Here is a 21,875-nt window from a genome sequence, read left to right as displayed (position 1 = left end):
GATATTGGGGATAATTCTTAGATGTTGATACTTTCGCAGGTTTAAAAGTACCACACATTTGAAACCTGATTTCGAAATAATAGAAACATTTTCCCAAGAAATATGCTACTATTTACGTCTAGAAGATTATGTATTTATATGAAACGGAATAAGTAAATATTATAATTAGGGTTGAAATTAGTTGGGATATGTAATTAATGAAAATATTGATTTTCAGAAAACGAAAATTTTATAGGATTTAAAGACTCACGCCATTAGAATTAGATAATAACGTAATATTGGTCGATGAACATTTGAATCCCTAAATTTATTTATAAAAACAAATCATTTCATCTCCAGAGTACATTTTTATCAATAAAATTTGTTCAATCTAATAGTCCCACAAGACCCTTATGCTTGAAAAGTTAGTCGGTATCTCAAGTTTGATTAGTTATTTATAGCAAAAACATAGATAACAAAGGAAATTGTTATAAACATTGTACAGCTGGAAACACTCAATTTATTAAATTCTTGAGAAAGTTCATGTATTAAAAATGTATAATTTGAGCCTTCAAAATTCGAAAATGCAACCGGCACTAAATGTGAACAAATTGTATTAACTCGTGGTTGAAATGAAGTATACAGAATACTCGGTTTTATATACTAACAGGCAAATATTCGACTTATACTAATCGGTGTATATACTCGATTCATAGTAATAGATCTATACTTCATTCATATTATTAGCACAGACTACGAACAGCCTTCTGCTCTGATTCATTTTTATTTCCGTGGACCAGAGATCAGTTCTCTAGAAAGTACTCCACAGTAATGACTCGACATGTGGTTAGTTATTAATTAAAACTTGTTCTGAGAAAGGGAGCCAAAGGAAAAACATGGCACGCTTGTCTTGGTTCCCTTTCCATTTAAACGCATTTTGTGCCACACGAAAATAGGGCGCTAGAACATCATTATGAAATTTTAATTTGACATGATGTAAAACGTAATTTTTAAATAAATTATATTTTCACTTTTACGATTTGAATAAATGAAAATGTGTGGCTTCCAAATCATAAAGCGCGTCGTAATGCGAATGAGATGTACACAGAATACTCGATTCTCACTAAGAAGCTTAAATTCCTGAAATATCGGTAACGATGAGTGTGACACGGAAATGGTAATGGGGCTTCTGTAGCCCCATTTATTTATACCTCGTTTGTGGCGCTACGATCAGTTTTACCGACAGATAAAATAGATACGAACTGTTGCAGAGTTACGCCGTCGTGCGTGTCGCGGTTGTCACTAATTTCTCGCGGAATCCAGAAGTTGCGACTGGTCGGCAAGCATTGTGTAAGCGGACGTCGCACAGTCTGGTCGCGCGACGCGTACGTTCAGTCTGCGAGACCGCGTACCGGTGAGAAAAACATTTCGTCGACGGTTTGACATGAGCTTTTAGCCGTTCCATTGTTTTCCGTGATGGTCACAACAACTCGTGCATCATCGTTTCTGTCGCGTTAGACTATTCTTGCCAAACCGACCGCGTAGTTTTATTCGCGCGGTATCGATTCGTGGGTGGCAAGTTTACAACCGGCGTGCTTGTTGTATCGTAACCGATGATAGTAGCCCCGTGATTGCAGATACGCGTGGAGCAAGAGCAGTGTCCGACAACATCACGCCGCATACATATATGGAACACAAACGCAATTAATACACCAATGGTAAGTCGATGATTTGCGCTACGTTGTGGTCACCGTCGAATCGCAATGCTTCTATCGAATTTCTCTCTTGCACATCAGTTTCTCTCTGTCAGTGTGCATGCACTTGTCAGTAGTGTTGGATAATCAAGACTGAGCCAGCCTGGAAGATCCATCACTACCTGTCACTAATTTGCCGCTCAAAATGCCGCTCAAAAGTGTCTGAATGCTATTTTGTTTTTGCAATGCAATTACTGTAAATATTTGTGAAATGTTCATTGATTTTATGAATTTTACTTGTCATTACATTTTTGCAAGTTATTGATGCGGTTTATGTGTTTATTATTGTGTGAACCAATTATTATGAACATTTTAAGGCTACTTCCATATCTCGGAAAATATAAAATATGAAAATTTATCCATGCAACAAGTTTATTCGAATATAACAAATCAAACAAGTTTAACAAATTAAAATTAAACAAGTTTAACAAATCAGTATCTTTGTTTATTTTAGATGACAGTCCTTAGTGATTTGGCATATGATGTAATTTAATAATAATAATTATTTAACAGGGATTAATATCAGACATCACAAATTCATCAGACATTTTTTTATGGTTTTTGAATCGCTTTATACACATTTAATCTCAGTATGGTGTATTAACCCGCCACTATGGAGCTTCGAATGTTTGATTAATTAAACCAGTTCTGTGCAATCAATAGAGTCCATACGATATAAACAATTAATATGACTTTAAATAAAATGTGATCACTCAAAGTATGAATTATTTTCTTACATGAAATCCAGAAAAGCTTGCCTTTTAATATTATCTGCAATTTGTCTTTGTTATAAATTTTCAAATTAAACAGTTTTTGTAAAGGTTAAATACTTTAGATATAATTTCAGTGCTGTTAAATAATCAAACAAAAATTTGCATTTTCTAGCGACTTCAATTTATCAGTTTTTTCAACTACAGTAATTTCTCCCTAATTCGCGTTCAGATTGCGCACCGAAATGTACAATTTGGGAAGAGATACAATTATTCGAGCCTTGCATCTCGCTTTTATAGTTGTTGACAAACTATAAAAACGAGCCAAATTGTTCATTTTTTTGCGCAATCTGAGCACGAATTAGGGAGAAATTACTGTATAATAGATCTGATTCAAAATATTGAAGAAAATTTCTTAGCACATACATTATCTTCATTTTAATATGCGACTGGGCAGGAAAAGTGGAGCAAAGACGGATAATCCGGTTTTCCCGTTACTACCCTTCCTGTCAGGGTAGAGGGTTTATGGTTTGTGAACAGTTCGGATTAATCTGACCTGAACAGGTATTTGCATTCTCTTAAACTTGTACCACTGATATAAAAATAAAAATTAGGAAGTGTTTCTACATATACAGGGTGGCCCGGAATTCGTAGTACAACCGAGCAGATGGTGATTTGGCGCCAAAAAATAAGAAACAAATTTGGTATAACATTTTTTTATCCGGGGCTTCGTTTTCGAGAAAATCGACTTTAAAGTTTGTTCATCTTCGTAAAAGATTTAGTTGTGACATAGTAGGATAATGAAACATATTATAATGAAAACATTCTGTTTATTATTTACACAGTTCGCAATAATTAATGTAATAATGATCGGAATATACCTCCCTTGTTCCTCTGCAGAAACGACGAACTTTTTTTCAGCAACGGACAGTACTAAACGGAATGTTTCCATCATTGTCAATGTTTGTAAACACTATCTCGGACGAAGGCAATTGCGGTAGAATAATAGACGACAACTAAACCCTTTACGAAGATAAACAAACTTTAAAGTCGATTTTCTCGAAAACGGAGCTCCGGATAAAAAAATGTTATACCAAAGTTTCTTATTTTGTCACGTAGAATCACCTTCTGCTCGTTTGTGCGACGAACTCCGCCCCCCCCCTTCCCCTGTAATTTAATGCAATCCCAAATTATTACATTTTGTACCTTGAATGAAATTTTAACAAAATTACGTAGACTCATGTAAGAGAAGAACATGTGTACAAGCAGAACATTAGGGTTAATCATGATAGAGTATGTCTTTTTGTTGCCGGGTTATCGAATCGTCCATCGTTAATCCAGTTTCATTTAAGGGTGCTTTTGACCTCTTTATCTCGCCACATTCTTTCGTCAAGTATAGAACCGATGATCAATTTTCTGCGGCTTAACAGTGCGTGCTTCGATATTTCGAGTTGTATACATTTTATCTCTGATAATGAGAAGGCTCGTATAGGAATAACAAAGAAATTAATTCGTAGTCTTCACAAGTTTGAATCTGACCTTATTTCGAATTTAAATCTCTTATGCATCACATTAGCGATTTATTAATTACTTAAAAGATAGTCACACCACAGAAAATGATGGAAATTATTTTTGACGATAGAATGCATGTTGATCGTTTGTAAATAGTCAACAAATTATCGACGGTTTAATTTCTACATACAATAATAAACAATATATGTACATATATCAAAACCATTAAAAACCAAGTGAATCAAATCCTGAAATCTACGAAATTAATGTTGAATAAAATGCATCTAAGTCAAAATATTCGCCACATCCTAGTTTTTATTACATTTATTACTATTTACTATTTACATTTAGCTGTGACTCAGTGCATTATTATTTTTTAAAAACATACAATAAATATATGTAATGGTAAATTCTTTAATAGTGGTGATCTGTAGAGATTGCAAAGATACATTTATGCAAAATTTATTCAATAGATTCATTTCTTTGTGTACATACATTATGAATACTTTTAGTGTAGACCTAGTAATAAGTGACCTTCAACTATGGCACACAACTTCTTTGGAGTTTTTATTGAGACAAAAATGAGACAAAAATTATTAAACTGATTTCATATACAGCACCAGCATTGAAAATTCTATTAATTCCGATTAGAAGCGTGTTGAATTAATGATGATCACAGCAGTGTACCGACTGGGTATTTCTTTCTTGTGTCTATGTACTCACGAAGGATTCGAGCGAATCGATCACCGCCTTCAAGAGTTGTTGCGCGGTTATAAAATATAAAACTATTAGCTACAGCTCTCTATCAAGTCGATGTTGACACTGACGATATATGTACATACGTTGCTTCAATTTATTTAAAAAATAAATCTTTTCATTTACGTTAAGAAATGAACAACTGAGCTTGCAACGATTAGAGTATGATTGACCATTGTTATGAATATCAGAATGCTCTTCTTGGGGAAACAACAATATAATTTATTCATTACTCCGTGGAATTTTACAAATATTTTGCGAAATGCCCAACGTTTTATTTTTAGAATTTGTATAGTGTTCTATCTGTGAGATTTCAAAGCAAGTATGCATACACTGGTCACATAAACAGACTTTAAAATAGAGGAAAGTATCATATAGAGAAAAGACGCAAGGAATATGCTGCCCCTACAAAATGTTCTGTTCTATTGAACTATATAATTTAATGAAGCGAAAACTCGGGATATTCTAATATAAATGTTATTAGAAATGTTTGTGTATGAATTAGCTAAAATCTGTATAGTCCGGTCTGTTGTTTTGAAATATTAGAGACTCTGGAATCATATTTATTACATTTTCTTTAAGAAGAATATAAAGGGAAGTACTTAGCATGTGAAAATTTGTAATTTAGATGAGCGATAACATTTTAAAGTGTATTTGTTGTCCTTTTGACGTAACAGTATGTATATTCGTTAAATTGTTTCAAATTTGAGAACTTGAAGATTTTGTAAATGTATTGTTAGATTTATAACACAGTAGAATATACATAAATGGAGTTCTACTTATGTCTATTCGGTTGTGTAACTTTTATGGTAACAGTACACTTGTTAGATGAAGACCATTAATTATGATGTTATGTATGTAAACTTGTAATTTTAGTAATGCATTCCATGTGATTATGTTTCACGATAAGGAAACAGGCAATCATATCACAACTGTACATGATCTTGGAGACAGATTATTTTATGCATCCTGGAAAATGTTAATCACTGAAATAACAATAAGTGATGTTTCATAACTTTTACTTTATAATCATTCATATTTATGAATAAATACATTTCCACGATATTACGTGGAACGATTTATTCCAGAATGAAAATTTCAAATTGAAACATATCCAGAATGAAATCTTGAAACTGTTATCAAAATTAAATTAATTTATGGGTTTATTTTCCATCACAATTAGCAAGTGATACATAATTTTCCGCATACATTATTGTGTCAATATCTTCTGTCCGTGAAGGAAATGGTTAATTTGCTTTCAGTAAAAATAAAATCAAAGTTTAACTGCCAATCTAATTGTGATTGGAACTCCAGCTGCAAATGGAAATGTTGATCTTTCAACATCTTTTCCAATTTTGAGCAACCTATAACTTTAAAAAGATTAAAATTAATTAATTAATTAAATTAAAATTAATTTTACAGTTTCAAAAATTATATATATATATCACAGATTGTTGCTACATGCATAGCCGGTAACGAACAAACGCTATTAATACTCGCAGCTCATTCACGGCAAACTGAGACAACGCAAACTGACTGTATAAACTATCGAACGTAAGATATAGCTTGTTTCTATTGCGGCGGAATCGTATACAATGCCTACTGGAAGATATATGTAGATTGTTTACGTTCGAAACTGGTGCATTATCAGACTTGTACGTACATTTTACACATAATAGATTAGTATTTTGTTTCACAATGTAATTCATTTTTAAAATAATTAATCTGTTATAATATAATATCGAGAGTGAAATTCCAATCGGAATTTTTTAAACGAGTGTTACGCATTTTCGTTCGAAATCGAAATAAAATTTTATTCTTTTATTATTAATATTTAAACATTGAATTAAACGTAGACATAAGGTAAATATAAATTTTCTTTTGTATAAATTATTAACGACGAATACATTTTTTTAGGAAATCTTTAAGGATAAAAAAAATTTCAATTATTGAAGAAAAAAATTGTACAGCACATGGGATTGAATATAATTGCCAATGGTCGTAAAAAAACGTAATATTTCAGTTCCTCCTGAAATAATTATTGCTTTAAAAGTTTTAATATAAGTGTTAGAAGAGTTGTATAAGAATATTTAGTTGCATGAAAGAAAGAACGCGGAAGAAATCATTAAAACATTGTTTTAGTTGTAAAGTGATAAAATAGTGGAGAATATTTCATGCTGGCGACGCCACGTGGTAAGCAAGTATACTCATCAATCAACCCCCGTTATTATAGACTATGGTCGCTATTGGAGACATAGTGGGATTTTGCAATAGACTGTGAATTTCATGGATTTATAATAAGTATGTTTAGGCGAAAAACAAAATAATAAAAAATAAAAAAATAAAATAATAAAGTGTCAGCTGTTCATTTATCTTGGGTATTGTTTGTTCTAGAATTTACATATACTTGCTCATTTTTTATGAACTTAGAATAGGTATAGTCAAGTGAGGTAGTCAGAAATTCTCTTGTACTTAATTAATGGATTGCTCGCTAGTTTAAAGATCGAAAAATGTCTGCCACGTTTCAATCCTCTAACTAATCTACAAAGGTAGTACCAGAAGAACTGGGTTTTCTCATTTCGTCTATCTAACCGCAAGCAAAAACTCCGAGGGAAATATTTGGCACCCAGCAGATATTAAAGAATACGTCAAGCATTCTTTCTAATTATTTTTCTACAAAATTTTTGTTGAAAAATTTTTTTATTTAGTCAAATCCTCGTAGAACTCTCACAAATTGTAATCAAAATTGTTTTAAGTGCAGTCATATTCAGAAACATTCTCATCAAGTTAAGCTCATCAAGTTAATCACTTGCTTGTATCGCTGAACACTTCCTCGTCCTTAACCTTTTAGGCCCGACGCGCCACTATAGTGGCTTGCTCTAGTAGCTCACTCGCTCATCGTTTGAACCAAATAATCGTCTTCGTATGCATTGTTTCACACTTCTTTTGTCTTCACATCGATTTACAACAGTCTACAGGGTGTCCCAAAAATGTCTCGCAATCCGGAAATGGCGGTTTCCTCGGATCATTTGAAGCAAATTCTTCTTTTACAAAAATTTTCTCCGAGGCACCGTTAACGAGTTATTAACGAAAAACAGTGACCAATAAGAATCGATTACGGCTGACGCGAGGCGGTCCAGCCAACCAGCGCGCAAAGCCCAGTTCCGCTCATTGGCTCGGTCGCCTCGCGCCAGCTGAGCTGGGATTCGACTGCCTCGACCGCTGGTGCCGTTGGCTCGGCCGACTCACGCCAGCTGAGCTGGGATTCGACCGCTCGACCGCTGGCGCCGTTGGCTCGGCCACCTCGCGGCAGCTGATCTCGCCTCTCATTGGTCACTGTTTTTCGTTAATAACTCGTTAACGGTGCCTCGGAGAAAATTTTTGTAAAGGAAGAAGTTGCTTCAAATGATCCGAGGAACCCGCCATTTCCGGATTGCGAGACATTTTTGGGACACCCTGTATATACAAGTATCAGACTCTGTCGTCCAAAGAAATTGCCTCGCGCAGTATTCAGCCGTACCTAAAAGGTTAATAATTTCCCTGACATAACCAGATAGTTTTCGTTTCTTGTATGTTCTTATTTACTATCATTCCTAGACTTTGAAAACCAAAGAATCAAATTTTGTTTCGATTTAGAAGAAATGAATAGCTACCCTACGCGTAATATCTGTATTCGTATCTCCGATGCTATTGCTGCTTTTCGAAAGCGAAATTGTCATTACTATGTACATAGATTTATCAGTCTTTTATTTTCCCTATAACAATTGTTTCTGAATATATAATATATAATTTTCTTGAAGGTTAGTAGATCATGTATCTAGGAAGTGACGAGCCCGATTTGTTGTTATAGTGCAAAGGTTCAATTCTAATTGACTGAATTGTTAATCTCTGAACTCCTATAACATCAGGTAAAAAAAATCTGAAAATATCTCATGTACTCGCGTTGTGAAAGTAGACTTGACTTTTTAAAATAAGCATAGGCAAAACATTGTACCATTTCTTCACAGGAAGTTATAGGAGTTCAACTTTTAGTAATAAATTAGTGTTCCCTTAATTTTGTACAGTAGTTTACGTTTCTTAAAATGCTAACAAATCGGTAGCGGTAAAATTCGGAGTTTTCCTTTATTTTTGCAGTTGCGAAAAAGGAAGAAAATCCCAGACGGATCGGGATCTATTACTCCTGAGGAGGACGATGATATCATCGATGATGAATCTAAGAAGCAGGATCCCGATACTTCAACTGTAGGTTCGGTGATTCCAGCCACAATGGAAAGCCGTCCCGCAGTCCCTGGGTCATTAAAACTTGCAGAACGGTTTGAGGATCTACCCTTGAACCAGAGTTAGGCAATATTTAATAATAATATCAATAACATCAATTGCAATGAACGATCTTTCATATAATTTGTATTTTTACTGTTTTAGTGTTATTATGATTGCATAATTATTTTTCAATAAGTCTTCATATCTCCAAAAATTGTTTTACGTTCAAGATAACAAGAGGAAAATTCTTACCAGTGTGTTCCTCTTTTGTTAATATTATTTTAAATGCGTTGTTAAACCGAATATCGTTACAGGATTCATTGCAATTGATGTATAATTGTAGTCATTAATAATTATAGTCATTACCAAATCACTAATTACATTAGTGATTACATTATTTAATTGTAGTTTAGACTTTTTAATAGTCATTTGATGTGACGATTAACTATTGAGCATTCAACAAAATAATTTTTATGTGTGCGATTTATTAAAAGCACATATCATGTAAAAATGTTATTTAATTTCGATAAAATATTACTTAGTAATTGGTAATCAACGGCTAATGTTTATAATTAATAATTGATATCTAGTTTTACCATTCGGACTAAGTCGGTCGTTATCGTATAATCATGAATAGTAATGAAAGAGATTGAGAAGACACATTCAAATTATTATGTCCTATTAACTGTAACAAAACTTGTACCATTATCGCTCTGTGATGAAATACGTTATGTCTAAGAAATCAATCTTTAAATCTAAAAACCTAATCTTATCTCAAGATTTTCATAAGTACAAGTGTGTCACACGTGACCTTATTTTTATGGAAGAAACAGTGTTGATCAATAGGCGGTATTTTGTCCCAGATAAAGTGAAAATGCACAATAAAATATAATCAAAGACATTGATTTTAAAATACAGAATACGGATAATCGAATTGTTAATCCATAATTTATGTTGGTGCAGTAAAAAGCGATGCAGTTTAATTTTCACACGAATACAAAATTATATGATTGCGTTACCGATAAGCGTTTTAAAAGATTACTTGCTTTCGCCGTATTTTAAATGTATTCTAATAGCTCCGGCATAATTTACAATCTACTTTTGAAGAAGCGCGTCGTCGAGTTATTTAAATTTCACTGTAGAAAGAGCTGTTCATGTAGAACAGAAAATTCCACATTTCCGATATAATTCTAAAACGAAAACTTCGTAAAAAAATAAATAATAAAAGTGTCTCCTCTATACAGTGAAACATGCAAACTGACTCGAAACAAAATTTGCGAATAAATGGATCAAACATTAAAATCAAATAAAATCGAGATTCATTATCAATGACAAAATTGGATATATTTAAACTTTGTACGAATTCTATTATAATGTATGCTTAAATAATGAAGTTTATCATAAGAACATTTAATAATTTCAATAATCGTAAAAGAAAAATTCAGAAGCTAATCATTTTGGTCCGTCTAGTAGATTTTTAGTATTAAATAGTTTCTTAACTGTTACTGTCACAAATTATGTTTGAGATGGATGTATTTTATTTGGTAGATTTATACTCAAACTAGTAATAATAATTATTATTATATATTTATATTTATATAAATATTAATACATTTTACGTTAAATTTTTACCATAGGAAGTGAACCGGCGACACCAAGCAGACGTGATTCCCAATTATGGAAATTTCTTTCAACCGATAGATCCACTAGGAGGAATGCCATAACGGATCTCTGTTCTTACTCTGAAACTGGAATATTAGAGCTACCAGAACGTTTCGAGGACCTTTCTGTGGGCATCGGTAAATAACATAAATTATAAACTATCTGAGCCTTTCTTAAGTGTTCAATGTCGAGAAATCGAAAAAATGATATTTCGAAAATGATTGTCATATTTAACATCTCACAATTTTTGTATTGAAAATTATTTACCGGTTACAAAACTATGGCTGATTTCCCGGATGATTAAGCCCCCTGAGCATGAAATTGCACTTAGGTTAACATTTCCTGTGACATTCAATTTGATATTATTTATTACAGTGCTACCTCTAATTTCTCAGTCCAATGAAATTATAAAACATGGTCTTATTTAATAACACGTCTTATTTTGTTTATATATTCATCGTCGCAAGATTTCCTATTTCTTTTCCATCCACTGAATTTTGAATCATGCAACTTGTAAAGTAGTAAGTTTCGGTTCTCCAGAAATAAGTTACAGTTCTTGAACCGTAAATTTGAAACTAATTTCACTGAACTTAGTGAAAATTTTATTAATCAAAGCAAAGGCTAGCCAGTATATTGTTCAATGATGCTTTTAGCGACTGCTCGATGTCTAAAGCTGCAATTGAAATGTTTGGTTGTCGGATATTAATACTGAATAATAACGGGTCATGTTGTACTATGTTGCGTGACTGATTTGCTAAATCCCAGGATTTTTCTTCTGAAACGGGCGATCGTGATCGAGCGTTGTCGTGTAACAAAATACAGGTTTATCGATTAAAAAACGCTGGTTATTTATCACGCAATCTCTGCGATTCGTTAGAATATTTTGTACCAAACTCTAGAGTTTAGTCGAAGTTTGTAAGAAACTGTAGAATTTAGTTGAAATTTGCAAAAAAACTCTGGAAAAATAATTACAGTATACATTGATTATTATGTATAATCTATGTTACATTATGTGTGATAATTTAGTTAGAACATTAATAGTTTTTACAACGCGAAGAAAGCGTAGTCTACACCTCGTGACAATAACTTTTTTATCAATTTGCGGGGAACTTGCTTATCAAATGATTCATTTCTTGGAAACGTTGCGGTTTATTACTTTACTTACAATTCGATTTATTGTTCTTCTGCATTCATTCTACAGCTTTGAAACAGATATATTCTATCTGAAATTAAGGCTACTGACTGTTTTATTGAAAATTTTATTTTGTAATAACTCTAAACATGATGCAAATGCAGTGTTATGGCTTACATAATTATACTCGAATGTAGTTCGTAATCGTGATGCTTGTATGACGTATTCCTTACTGATGATAGCTAAGGCTGATAATAAACTTTGCATCAAGCAGCTGATTATGAAGTGACATAATTTATTACACGAAACTGTTAGAAACAACAGAAATCAACATTAATAAATATTAACAGAATGTGGTATTAAAACCGGATTATTAAAACATCTGTACCTGATTTATTCCACTGTACACAGAAAATCACAGAAAAATCTATAAAGAAGTTGCAGAAAAGCCTAATTTGTTTGGACCACAATAATAGGCTAATTCAAATTCAACTACACTCCTTCATACTTTACTTCCATCGTTCATCATCGATTTCATATGTATTTTTCTTAGAACGAACCGAACTCTCCACTCCAACATAATTCGTGTACAAAGAAGCCTATGTAGTAAACACTCGATTGGCTTGATTGCAGGTCAATCGAACAATGGCACGCAGGATTCAAACACACCGAGCACATCGAAGCAACAGGGTTGATGCGAAACCGTATCCTGACCGTGATTATCTCGATCTCTCTATCGACGATGCACACCATCACCGATAGAAACAGTACCATGGGAAAGGTATTCATGGAGATTCCACGGGGCTGGTCGCCGAAGTATCAACTTTCGCGCGATTATGTGCGCGCAGACCAACGAACTCTGAACTTCTAAACTTCCATGGCCATGGACGCAGCATGTAATTGTTTCTTCGACGTATTCGTATGTAAAGTTCATAATTGCGAGTTGTAAAAAGTCGATAGCTGCTGGCCGAAGACACGATGCATAAACGTACAATAGAATTATAACGAAATAGCACGCGGTGACGAGAATTGTTGCGGCTGTTGCCGATGCTTCGGACAACGCGGATCTTGCTGGCAGCACGTCGATGTACATGTCATTTGATGTTTCTATCGTAATCAAGAGTAATGAACCATGTTCAGATCTCATGTACCGAGTTTCACGCATCGAACCGGCAAACGGGCCTATTACCAAATGAATGTGAATAAACGTAAGGTGCAAGCATTTTTTATTTACGATTACATTTCATGATAGATGTTCGAGGTAGGTGTATAATGTAATTGCGGAGCAACGTGTATTGTCATACTTAGTACGTTGTTTGAAAATTTGACTGTACTTCGTTTAGGATGATTCTCTTACGACCTAAGACGGCATTTAGTCTCTTTTTGTGAACTTCGTGTCAATTTAATTTTGCGTAGTACGTAAGAGTCAATGAGAAGGAGAAAGAAAGCAGATAATTTTTGTATCCCAACGTTGGGAGTCGGTGATAGTTTTAGGAAAGGATGGGCTAACTCTTGAAGGTATATTGGACCTGTTGGTGTGTAACGATCTTTATACACTTGTAGGAAAATCTTGTTACGGTTTTTATTTTTATGACTGTTCGCTTATCACACTGCACACTATTTTTAAATATTTATTTATGCATAAACAATATAATAGCGTTTTATTGTTTTTCTCTAATTAAATAATGCGTTATTTCGTTTAATTCATTGGAGAAATGCTTTAAAAAAGATTAGATCCTCTAAGAATTATCTACAGTTTTGATAGTTTTTTTATGCAAATTTATGGGAACGCAGTTTTGCATATAATGTTACTGCTTAGCTAACTATTCATCTTGGTAGGATCTGCATTATGAGCTCCTAGGTTCACAACATTGTTTACAAACAGCTACAGGTTCCAGGTTTTTAAAAGTAAGTGATTCCTTTCTGATGCAGATGTGTCATAATTGAATAAACGAGCAGTCTAGGGCAGGGCTCGGAATTAAACAGCACGCAACATAAGGATTGCGAGCGTTACGCCTCCTGACTCCTGACTTCCCGGTGATCGCCTAACACAGACGCACACACATATACTACTCAGATACATACCCGGGAAGCGAGATGCGCGACGGGAGTCAGAAGGCGTAGCCCTCGCGATCCTTATGTTACGTGCTGATTGATTCCGAGGCCTAGTCTACAGGAATATTTTCTGAAACAATTAGACGTAAGCACAATTAGTTTCGAGATGTTGAGCGTTTCTCACGTTATAAAATATATGAAATACATGTCTACACATATGATGTATAAGACTATATTGCTGTTACATTACAGTAAATGCATTGCACACTTTGCGAATTGAATGAAGAAAGACGTTTGATGTTTCGTGTTAAATATTGCATCACTTACACAAGGTGATTTAAGTGTTCTGTGTAAGCTAATTGTAAACTATTTATTACATGGGGAAAAGCTTAGCGATTAAAGCTATTAGTTTATAAACTAAGATTTCAGATTCTGTTCTGTGTGTCAGGTACTCGAGATAAACTAATTATTTTCCTACTAAAATTGAAGAATTGCTGACATTCAAATGTCTGAAGCTGTAATTGAGGATGTTTTAATGAATCTTGTAGTGTACCACAAGATTAAAAAAAAAACGCCATGATCTGGAAATAATAAACCACTGACTAGATATCTGTAATCTGCCGTGAATTTTCAAAGTTTCGAGCTTATATTCTGTAACAACTAATGCGGTATTATTGAATTCATTATATTAAGAACTACAGTAAGTTCTCCCCAATTGTCCTTCAGCTTGTAAACAAAAATGGACAATCTGAGAAGAAGAGATACGATTATCCGAACGTCGCGGCTCATTTTCATAGTCTCCGATTGCAGTGTCAGACACGATTTTTGATTTCCTAAAACCACTGTGAAATTCTTGTAGCTTGAGTAAATAAATTGCATGCCACTATATTTGGAAATTTCTCCTCTTTTTTGTTAAGACCAATTAGAACATTCTAACGATTTTACTTTTCATGCGATACCTCATTGTTGTCGAAAATTCTGGGTTCTTACAAAAGCTCGTTTTTTTTCTAAACTTGAGGTTAATGGTGCAATTTGGTTTCCGGATTCTTGTTTGGAAAATGAAGCTCACAAGAATTACATAGTGACTATAGGAAATAAATAATCGTGTCGGACAGTGCAATCGGCGACTATAACAACAAGCTTCGACGCTCGAATAATCGTATCTCCTCTTCCCAAATTATCTATTTTTGTTTACAAGCTGAACGACAATCGTGGAGAATTCACTGTAACTTGAAATTAGAAATCTATGCCCATTCTTGTGTCCGATATACCTTCCAAGAGTCAGCACAATCCTTTATATTACTTCTAAGGACATATGTTAGTTTTAGAAACTTCACATAATCAAAACGTGAAAACTCATGTTAGAATAATGTTCATCATGTGTAACTGAAACATACATCTCTGTATCAAATATACATGAAAATATTATATGCCAAATTAAAGTTTATGTAACAATGATTGTGTTTCGATTATTGTCCTTTACTATCCATATCTCGCCCAAATAATGTATGTAATGACCAAATCAAGATTTGCTTCCTGAATGAGACGATTGCCTTCTGAAATTAAATGAAAATTGTTGAAAAATATTTGTTTTACCAAGTCTGCATCCTATATTATTTAACGAGTGCTCATCTGCTCGAAAGTAATTATTATTTGACTTTGTCGATATCCATTGTTTTACTTATATTTGTAGCTTATCGATTGTTTGGTGATTGCAGTTCTTACAGATCAAGGTAAGTAAATGATCTTACAGTTCTACTTCAAAAAATAAAAAATGAAATATTCAAATAGTTTTTTATTACGTTCGTGGTAAAGAATTTAAGAACGTACGTGGACATGTCTTCATGCTGCCGATGCAGACAATTTTTATTTTGCATAATGATCTGCATTCTGTCGATCACCAATTCTTACATAAATGTGACTTCTATTTCATAAGACTTATTTAATATTTCTCTAAACGATATATGCAATATGAATGTATGATGTACGTCATAGATTATAGATGATATACCTACACTTTTTCGGTATTGTGTAGCATGCATTGCGGAAACCGTTGGTGTGTTCAAGGCAATTAAAATGCATTAGACGCAGTCAGATGATCTATATATGCAGCAGGAGTCACGCAGCATGAAAAACGTTCGTGCAGACTCAGATCAGACGGAGTGATATCCTCGACATTAATTAACCGATTGATTCACCTCGGTTTTCTTTCAGCAACATTTATCACATCGTTTATAACATGGATGAGTATCTCCGACATGTTTTGCTATACGATTGAATTCGTAATAAAATCATTGATTTTTTGAAAACTATGCAGTGTCAAGTTGACAAGAACGAACATTTACGATGTTCAGCAAAACATGTCGGAGATATTCATCCTTGTTAACTTGAACTTAACTTAACTTAAACAATCGCAAACCAAAGCTATCGAATGACGTATGAGACATAACTGTTAGGCAATTATTAAACAGAAAATTAAAATTGAAATTAAAACCGCAGGAACTTATGGATCGATCTATTAACATTTTTTTCACAAGGGACACGATAAGTAAATTATTTGAAACAAATCATATTTCATGATCTAGGAGAACGCTTCAACCTTTGAATTTGTGGTAAACTAAAAATTATTTTTGGTGCAACATTGCGTGTATATTTCCTTCAATCAGATTTATGGTGCTTCGTTCCTCACAATCTTTCGACTTCTTACAAATAAACATACGACAACCGATAGATGAATGATCGAATATGGTCATAAATCATTGCTTAACGACAACTCACCTGCTCACCCTCTCGCTAGCAAATCAAACTTTCCAAGTAAGAAGCGGAATTCTCTGCATCTATCTTTTGCTCGATTAAAAAACATGCTATTGGTAAAACACAATATATCAAATAACCCAGCATGTTCATTTCAATGGATAGAAATAAACGACACTCGAAGTGGATCAAAGAATGCTTTATTTATATCCCGGAAAGTTCATTTTAATGGACAGAAATAAACGACACTCGAAATGGATCAAGCCATACCTTATTTAAAAATCACCTTCAGTCTCTATTATTTTTTTCAACGATTTAATAACTTTTATATTTCCTCTATAAAAATCTTTTGGTACCGAGAACGTTTCAACTGCTTTTCGATGTCATATCAATTTAAAAATCACTGATCTTCTAAATAGCTAGCCAGTTTATTCCTTCTACGGTGTTTATAAAAATTTATTCTAGTGGTGTATTCGAGTCACATAGACCCAACTAAATCCGTATATCTTTGGAAACTGTACTATAATACGATGTTGTTATGTTTATTATACCTATAAGAGAATATAATAATTAATATCAAAGAAAGTACTACCCGAAAGTAAACAAAGTCAATGAAGATTCCTAACAAGGTGTTAATGTAATGAGTAATACACGCGCGCGCGGTCTGGGCCCCAAACACCATAGGAAGGTTAATTGATGTAAGAATTGCATAGGTTATTACTTCTCAAATTCATATTTAAGGTTTCGTAATGAGAAAGTCGAAGAAAAGCAATTTTGAACATCTCTTTCTCGAAAAATGTAAAACTGTATTCAAAGAATGTTTTCGCGCCTGAGATAGAATCGCTAAAATGTTCCGACTATAAAAAAAAGGTAACCGTAACCATGTTTTGAAAACACAGATATGAGTAGATTTCGTGAGACGAGTCAGTTAGGGCAATGTTGATAGAATATTAATGTCGAAGCACGTCTCTGTGAAAGCATTTCGCATGAACGTTCGCGTGAAGCTCCTTGCGATTCCTGATACACGGTAATTGAGACTAAATTGGAGCAAATTGAGTTGCTAATGCATGTTTACTAACAGATCCGTTCAATGAGTAGCTGATCATCTGTGAACTAAATTGTTTAGGGCGATGAAGAAGACGTTGTAAAATTTTCTGTATCTATTTCGTTACACGATCGAATTGTTGGTGTTAATAATGTACTATTTGTTAACCCTCAGTAGTAGCAGTATCGGCGCGCCGCGGCGGTTGGGCGTTCACGCGAAGTCCCATATGATTGGGCTCAAACATACCCATGACCTCATTATTATTATTACTATTATCTTGTCATACTTTTTTTTAATTTTCTAAGGAAAATTATATAATCATATATAATTGAAGATTATAGCTACAACCCCTATCAAAAAGTTTCCGATTACATACACTTTTATAAAATTTACGAATAGTATTTGCATTTTGGAGTTATAAAATGTTCTTATACGCACAGGTAAGACGAATGGGGAACGTATGTGAGACCTAAATAAAGTAAATAAATACAAAATAATACAATCTTCCATTTATTATCAAAAAGAAACCACAGAGAAAACAAAATGTTAGGTGGAAAAAGGTTTCCGATCAATACAAATGTTGGAAAAAAGTTTTCGATCATTGAGTTATTAATATTTTGTTACATTACCACGTGCTCGTATGACACTTTTCATGCGTTAGGATGATGAAATGAAATTTGAAGAATCTCCGAACCACTCCTTTGTGCTTGTAATTAAGAAATCTTCTAAAATATAAATATATATTTTTGTGTTCACGTTCTGTTATACAATTCATAGTTTTCCCACTCCCTTTTCAGTCATACAACTTCATATCATATAAGATTGCGAATATTTTCGTTTATAATTCGTGCGATCTTCATTAAATTTTTCGTTAGATTTTCGCCAAACAAATTTTCTTTCATGCCCCCCCCCCCTCCCCTGTCCCAAGACAAACACTAGACTCGTCACTAAATATTACTTTGCGTATTCCCTACCCCGCTTTAAGTGTTTCTTCTTCTATTCCTTTGTTTAATCGATTTCTAACAGTACGGTTACAGACACTCGAGAGGTCGATCCACTGTTCACTTATTCGTTTTGATGTTACTCGCCTTATGTTTTTAACCATTGCACGCAATTTTCTATCGTTTTTTGTACTTGTTGCACGAGGACGGCCACTTTTCTTACGATTAGATATACTGCCTCTTTCATTATGCTTCTTTTTTATAACACTTATCGTACTCCGAGTACATCCTATAATTCCTGCGACTTTTTTTACTACTACCTTGCTTGAGAAGTTCGACTACTCTTGGCTTTAAATCGCAATAGCTCACGTTCGTCTTATCTGACTGAAATGTTTTGTATCTCAGATGCCTCAGTGGTAAAAGTGTATGTTTACATTTTCACAGGTACAAGTTATGTTTACACTTGCTTCCTGCGCTTGAAACATTCATAGAGCTGCATAGTTGTTTGAACCATGATCGGAAACATTTTTCCAACATTTGCACTGATCGGAAACTTTTTTCCACATAACATTTTGTTTTTTTCTGTCGTGTCTTTTCGATAATAAATGAAAAATTGAGTTACACGCGCATAAAAGAACATTTTATAACTCTAAATTTCGTATAAGTCTATATGATCGAAAACTTTTTGCCAGGGGTTGTAATCGTATAATTGAACAATACAAGAGTATACAAAATTCGTTATCGCTCTAACATAAACAAACGGCAAACGGCATTAACCCTTTCGCTACTACGGACCACTATAGTGGCTTTCCATATGATGCCACTGAGGTACTACGGATCACTATAGTGGCTTTCCATTTGGTGCCACTGAGATACTACGGATCACTATAGTAGCTTTCCATAAGATGCATTATATTGCATAATGTTATTTCCTCTCATACTGTAAATTAAAGAGCGCATGCTAAGACGTTATAAAATACCCTGGAATACCCTTTATTTATAAATACCCTTTGGAGAAAAATTCATTCAATTCAAACAGCTTAGGTTCTCCGCCGACCGCCGCGGAGTACCGACTTCCGCTGACGATCGCCGTCGCGTAGCATGCAGTGATGTCGCAGCGCTCTGTTCAGCAGAAGTACCGCGACGGAGAATCCGCCCGTAGCGAAAGGGTTAAGTGTCGAACGGTCAAAGCTGGCCTCGAGCTGTGGATCCGAAAAGACCCGAGGGTTAATGTTCGCACCAGGACTGTTTTTTGAAAACCTGCATTTTTTCAAAAAGAACGAAATATCATTGTAATGTAATTTCTTATCGTGCGACATTTTACGGTCTGCAATCTAAATTAATTGCTGAAAACTAAATGTACATAGTATGTTGAGATCTTTGAAATTCTGGGTCGAAATGACCTCTGATACTACCATCCAAGAATCAACGTGATTTTTGACCCTGCGTGATATATGTCGCGAATTTGAATAGATTAAAAAAGATTCCTTTTCGATTCCAATTTTTACGCGCATTAAAATATTTGAATGAGTAATAAGTGTTACAATTTCTTGCAATTAATGCATAAAAATTCATATACAGTGATTAAAATTATTTGAGAACTCGTTACTGCACATTGCGAATCAACATTGCAAGCGGCGCATATACGACAGCGCGATATAAATGTAATACATAAATATAAATCACGCTTGTAAATTGACCGCGGTGTGTGTAAACACATTGTTCTTCTCCTCCATTATATTTCCGATAATTACCTCGGATTCAAAGCCGGCCGTGATCGTACGGTAAGACTACGAGTAAACAAAATGGGCATAAAGTGATGCATAATTAACGACAAATGGTCGCTTCATACTATCTCGCACGGTAAAATGAATATTTAATTGAGACATGGCGATTAATTAGTCCGGCTTGTGTGTATACACGTCGCTGCTATGTTCCACGATACGTCACCATGATTTATTTCTTTAATGATTCGTGATATGAAAACAGATCCTCGTGTATGATAAGTATTCTAGATAAGTGGACATAATCATTCTGTTGCTTTTGCATGAGTAAATTAAGGTTCCTACCATAGTCACTTTTGATCGATGTAGAATGTTAATTTAATTCTTTTATTTCTGCGACAGAAAATTCTTTTTTATTTTATGTTTTCTCGTTCTCGTGAAACTAACATCTTACTCCTACGTATTCTCCTGTGCACGATGTACCTATGCAAGGTTCTCCAGGTTTTATTAATTCCTAATGCACTTTATGTGCGTCGCTGATGCGACCATGATATGCGCAGCGTAACGAAGTTAGATGTAACGAAGTCAATACTAAATGAGTTAAGTTAGATTGGAGGTAGAACACAATTACGATTTTAACGAAGGAATTTTGTAGTCGGTTTTCTTGTGAAGAGACGTATTTAGCTACACTTTTTAAAGGTACACAGTACATCCAATTATACAGTTTGCACACATAATTAAAGTGTACTAATAATAAAAAAGTAATGAAATTTGAATGAACAGAAAAGAATGAAACTATGATTTTTTAGGCGAAACAAATGCTTCATTTTATGGAAGAATATTTACATGTAATCGAGTTTGCATGACATGCACATTTTTTTAGAAGATACAGAAATAATTAAGTGCACCTATTTCAACTAAAGATGCTGCTACGAAGGTGTTAACACGTTAAACAAAAATATTACTGATTGTTCATTCTGATTTTGTTTCAACAAGCAAAAGTGTCACGACAGTCTTGAATAAGGCGGAAATGTCAGCCGATCATCGTTGGTGTTTTGACAAACTTCACCTTCCTCCCATGTTTTCCCTTCTTCGTCGTTAGCTACATCAAATACTTCATGAATTAATCGTGACACGTTACGAAGATATGACATCTGATTTATCGGAACAGTGGGCAGTGGGTCTCAAGCACTCATCATCATGGGAATAAGCACTACATAGCAAATCACCAATTGGTTATGAACAGACTGCGGACTCGATGTATTTATGACAAAAATAGGTAATTAAAATTTAAAACAATGAAAATATTTTAAAAAACTGACGGATGTCTATGTATTATTTTCAAAAATGTTTAAACATTGTTAATGATACAAAAATATGTAGCATTCTTTTTAGGAGAGTCTACATAATGCGTAAGAATCATTAGTATAGCTTTTGTGAATGAAGATGGGAATTTGTTGTTATCACTGTCGAAAAGCATTGTTGAAAAACGTGATACCCGTGACACGTTGTAAATTTTAAACGACAGAGTACAGGGTATCGGATCTATCGGTTTCCACGACTAAAAACGAAAGGATACTAAAGTGGGTCG

At 34.0% G+C, this 21,875-nt stretch overlaps 1 protein-coding gene across 1 annotated transcript; it reads left to right on the top strand.

Annotated features, from left to right (window-relative positions):
• Nucleotides 1-1,309: 1,309 nt before the first annotated feature.
• Nucleotides 1,310-15,278, top strand: LOC143259788 (uncharacterized). Its single transcript, XM_076523363.1, has 4 exons — nucleotides 1,310-1,697; nucleotides 8,846-9,050; nucleotides 10,609-10,770; nucleotides 12,399-15,278. The coding sequence occupies exons 1-4, from the start codon at nucleotides 1,695-1,697 to the stop codon at nucleotides 12,458-12,460; spliced, it is 432 nt and encodes a 143-aa protein (XP_076379478.1). The 5' UTR covers nucleotides 1,310-1,694; the 3' UTR covers nucleotides 12,461-15,278.
• The last annotated feature ends 6,597 nt before the right edge of the window (nucleotides 15,279-21,875 follow it).

This window comes from Megalopta genalis, chromosome 6 (genome assembly GCF_051020955.1).
Source record: "Megalopta genalis isolate 19385.01 chromosome 6, iyMegGena1_principal, whole genome shotgun sequence".
Classification (NCBI taxonomy): Eukaryota; Metazoa; Arthropoda; class Insecta; order Hymenoptera; family Halictidae; genus Megalopta; species Megalopta genalis.
This window is presented reverse-complemented; position numbering and strand designations above follow the sequence as displayed.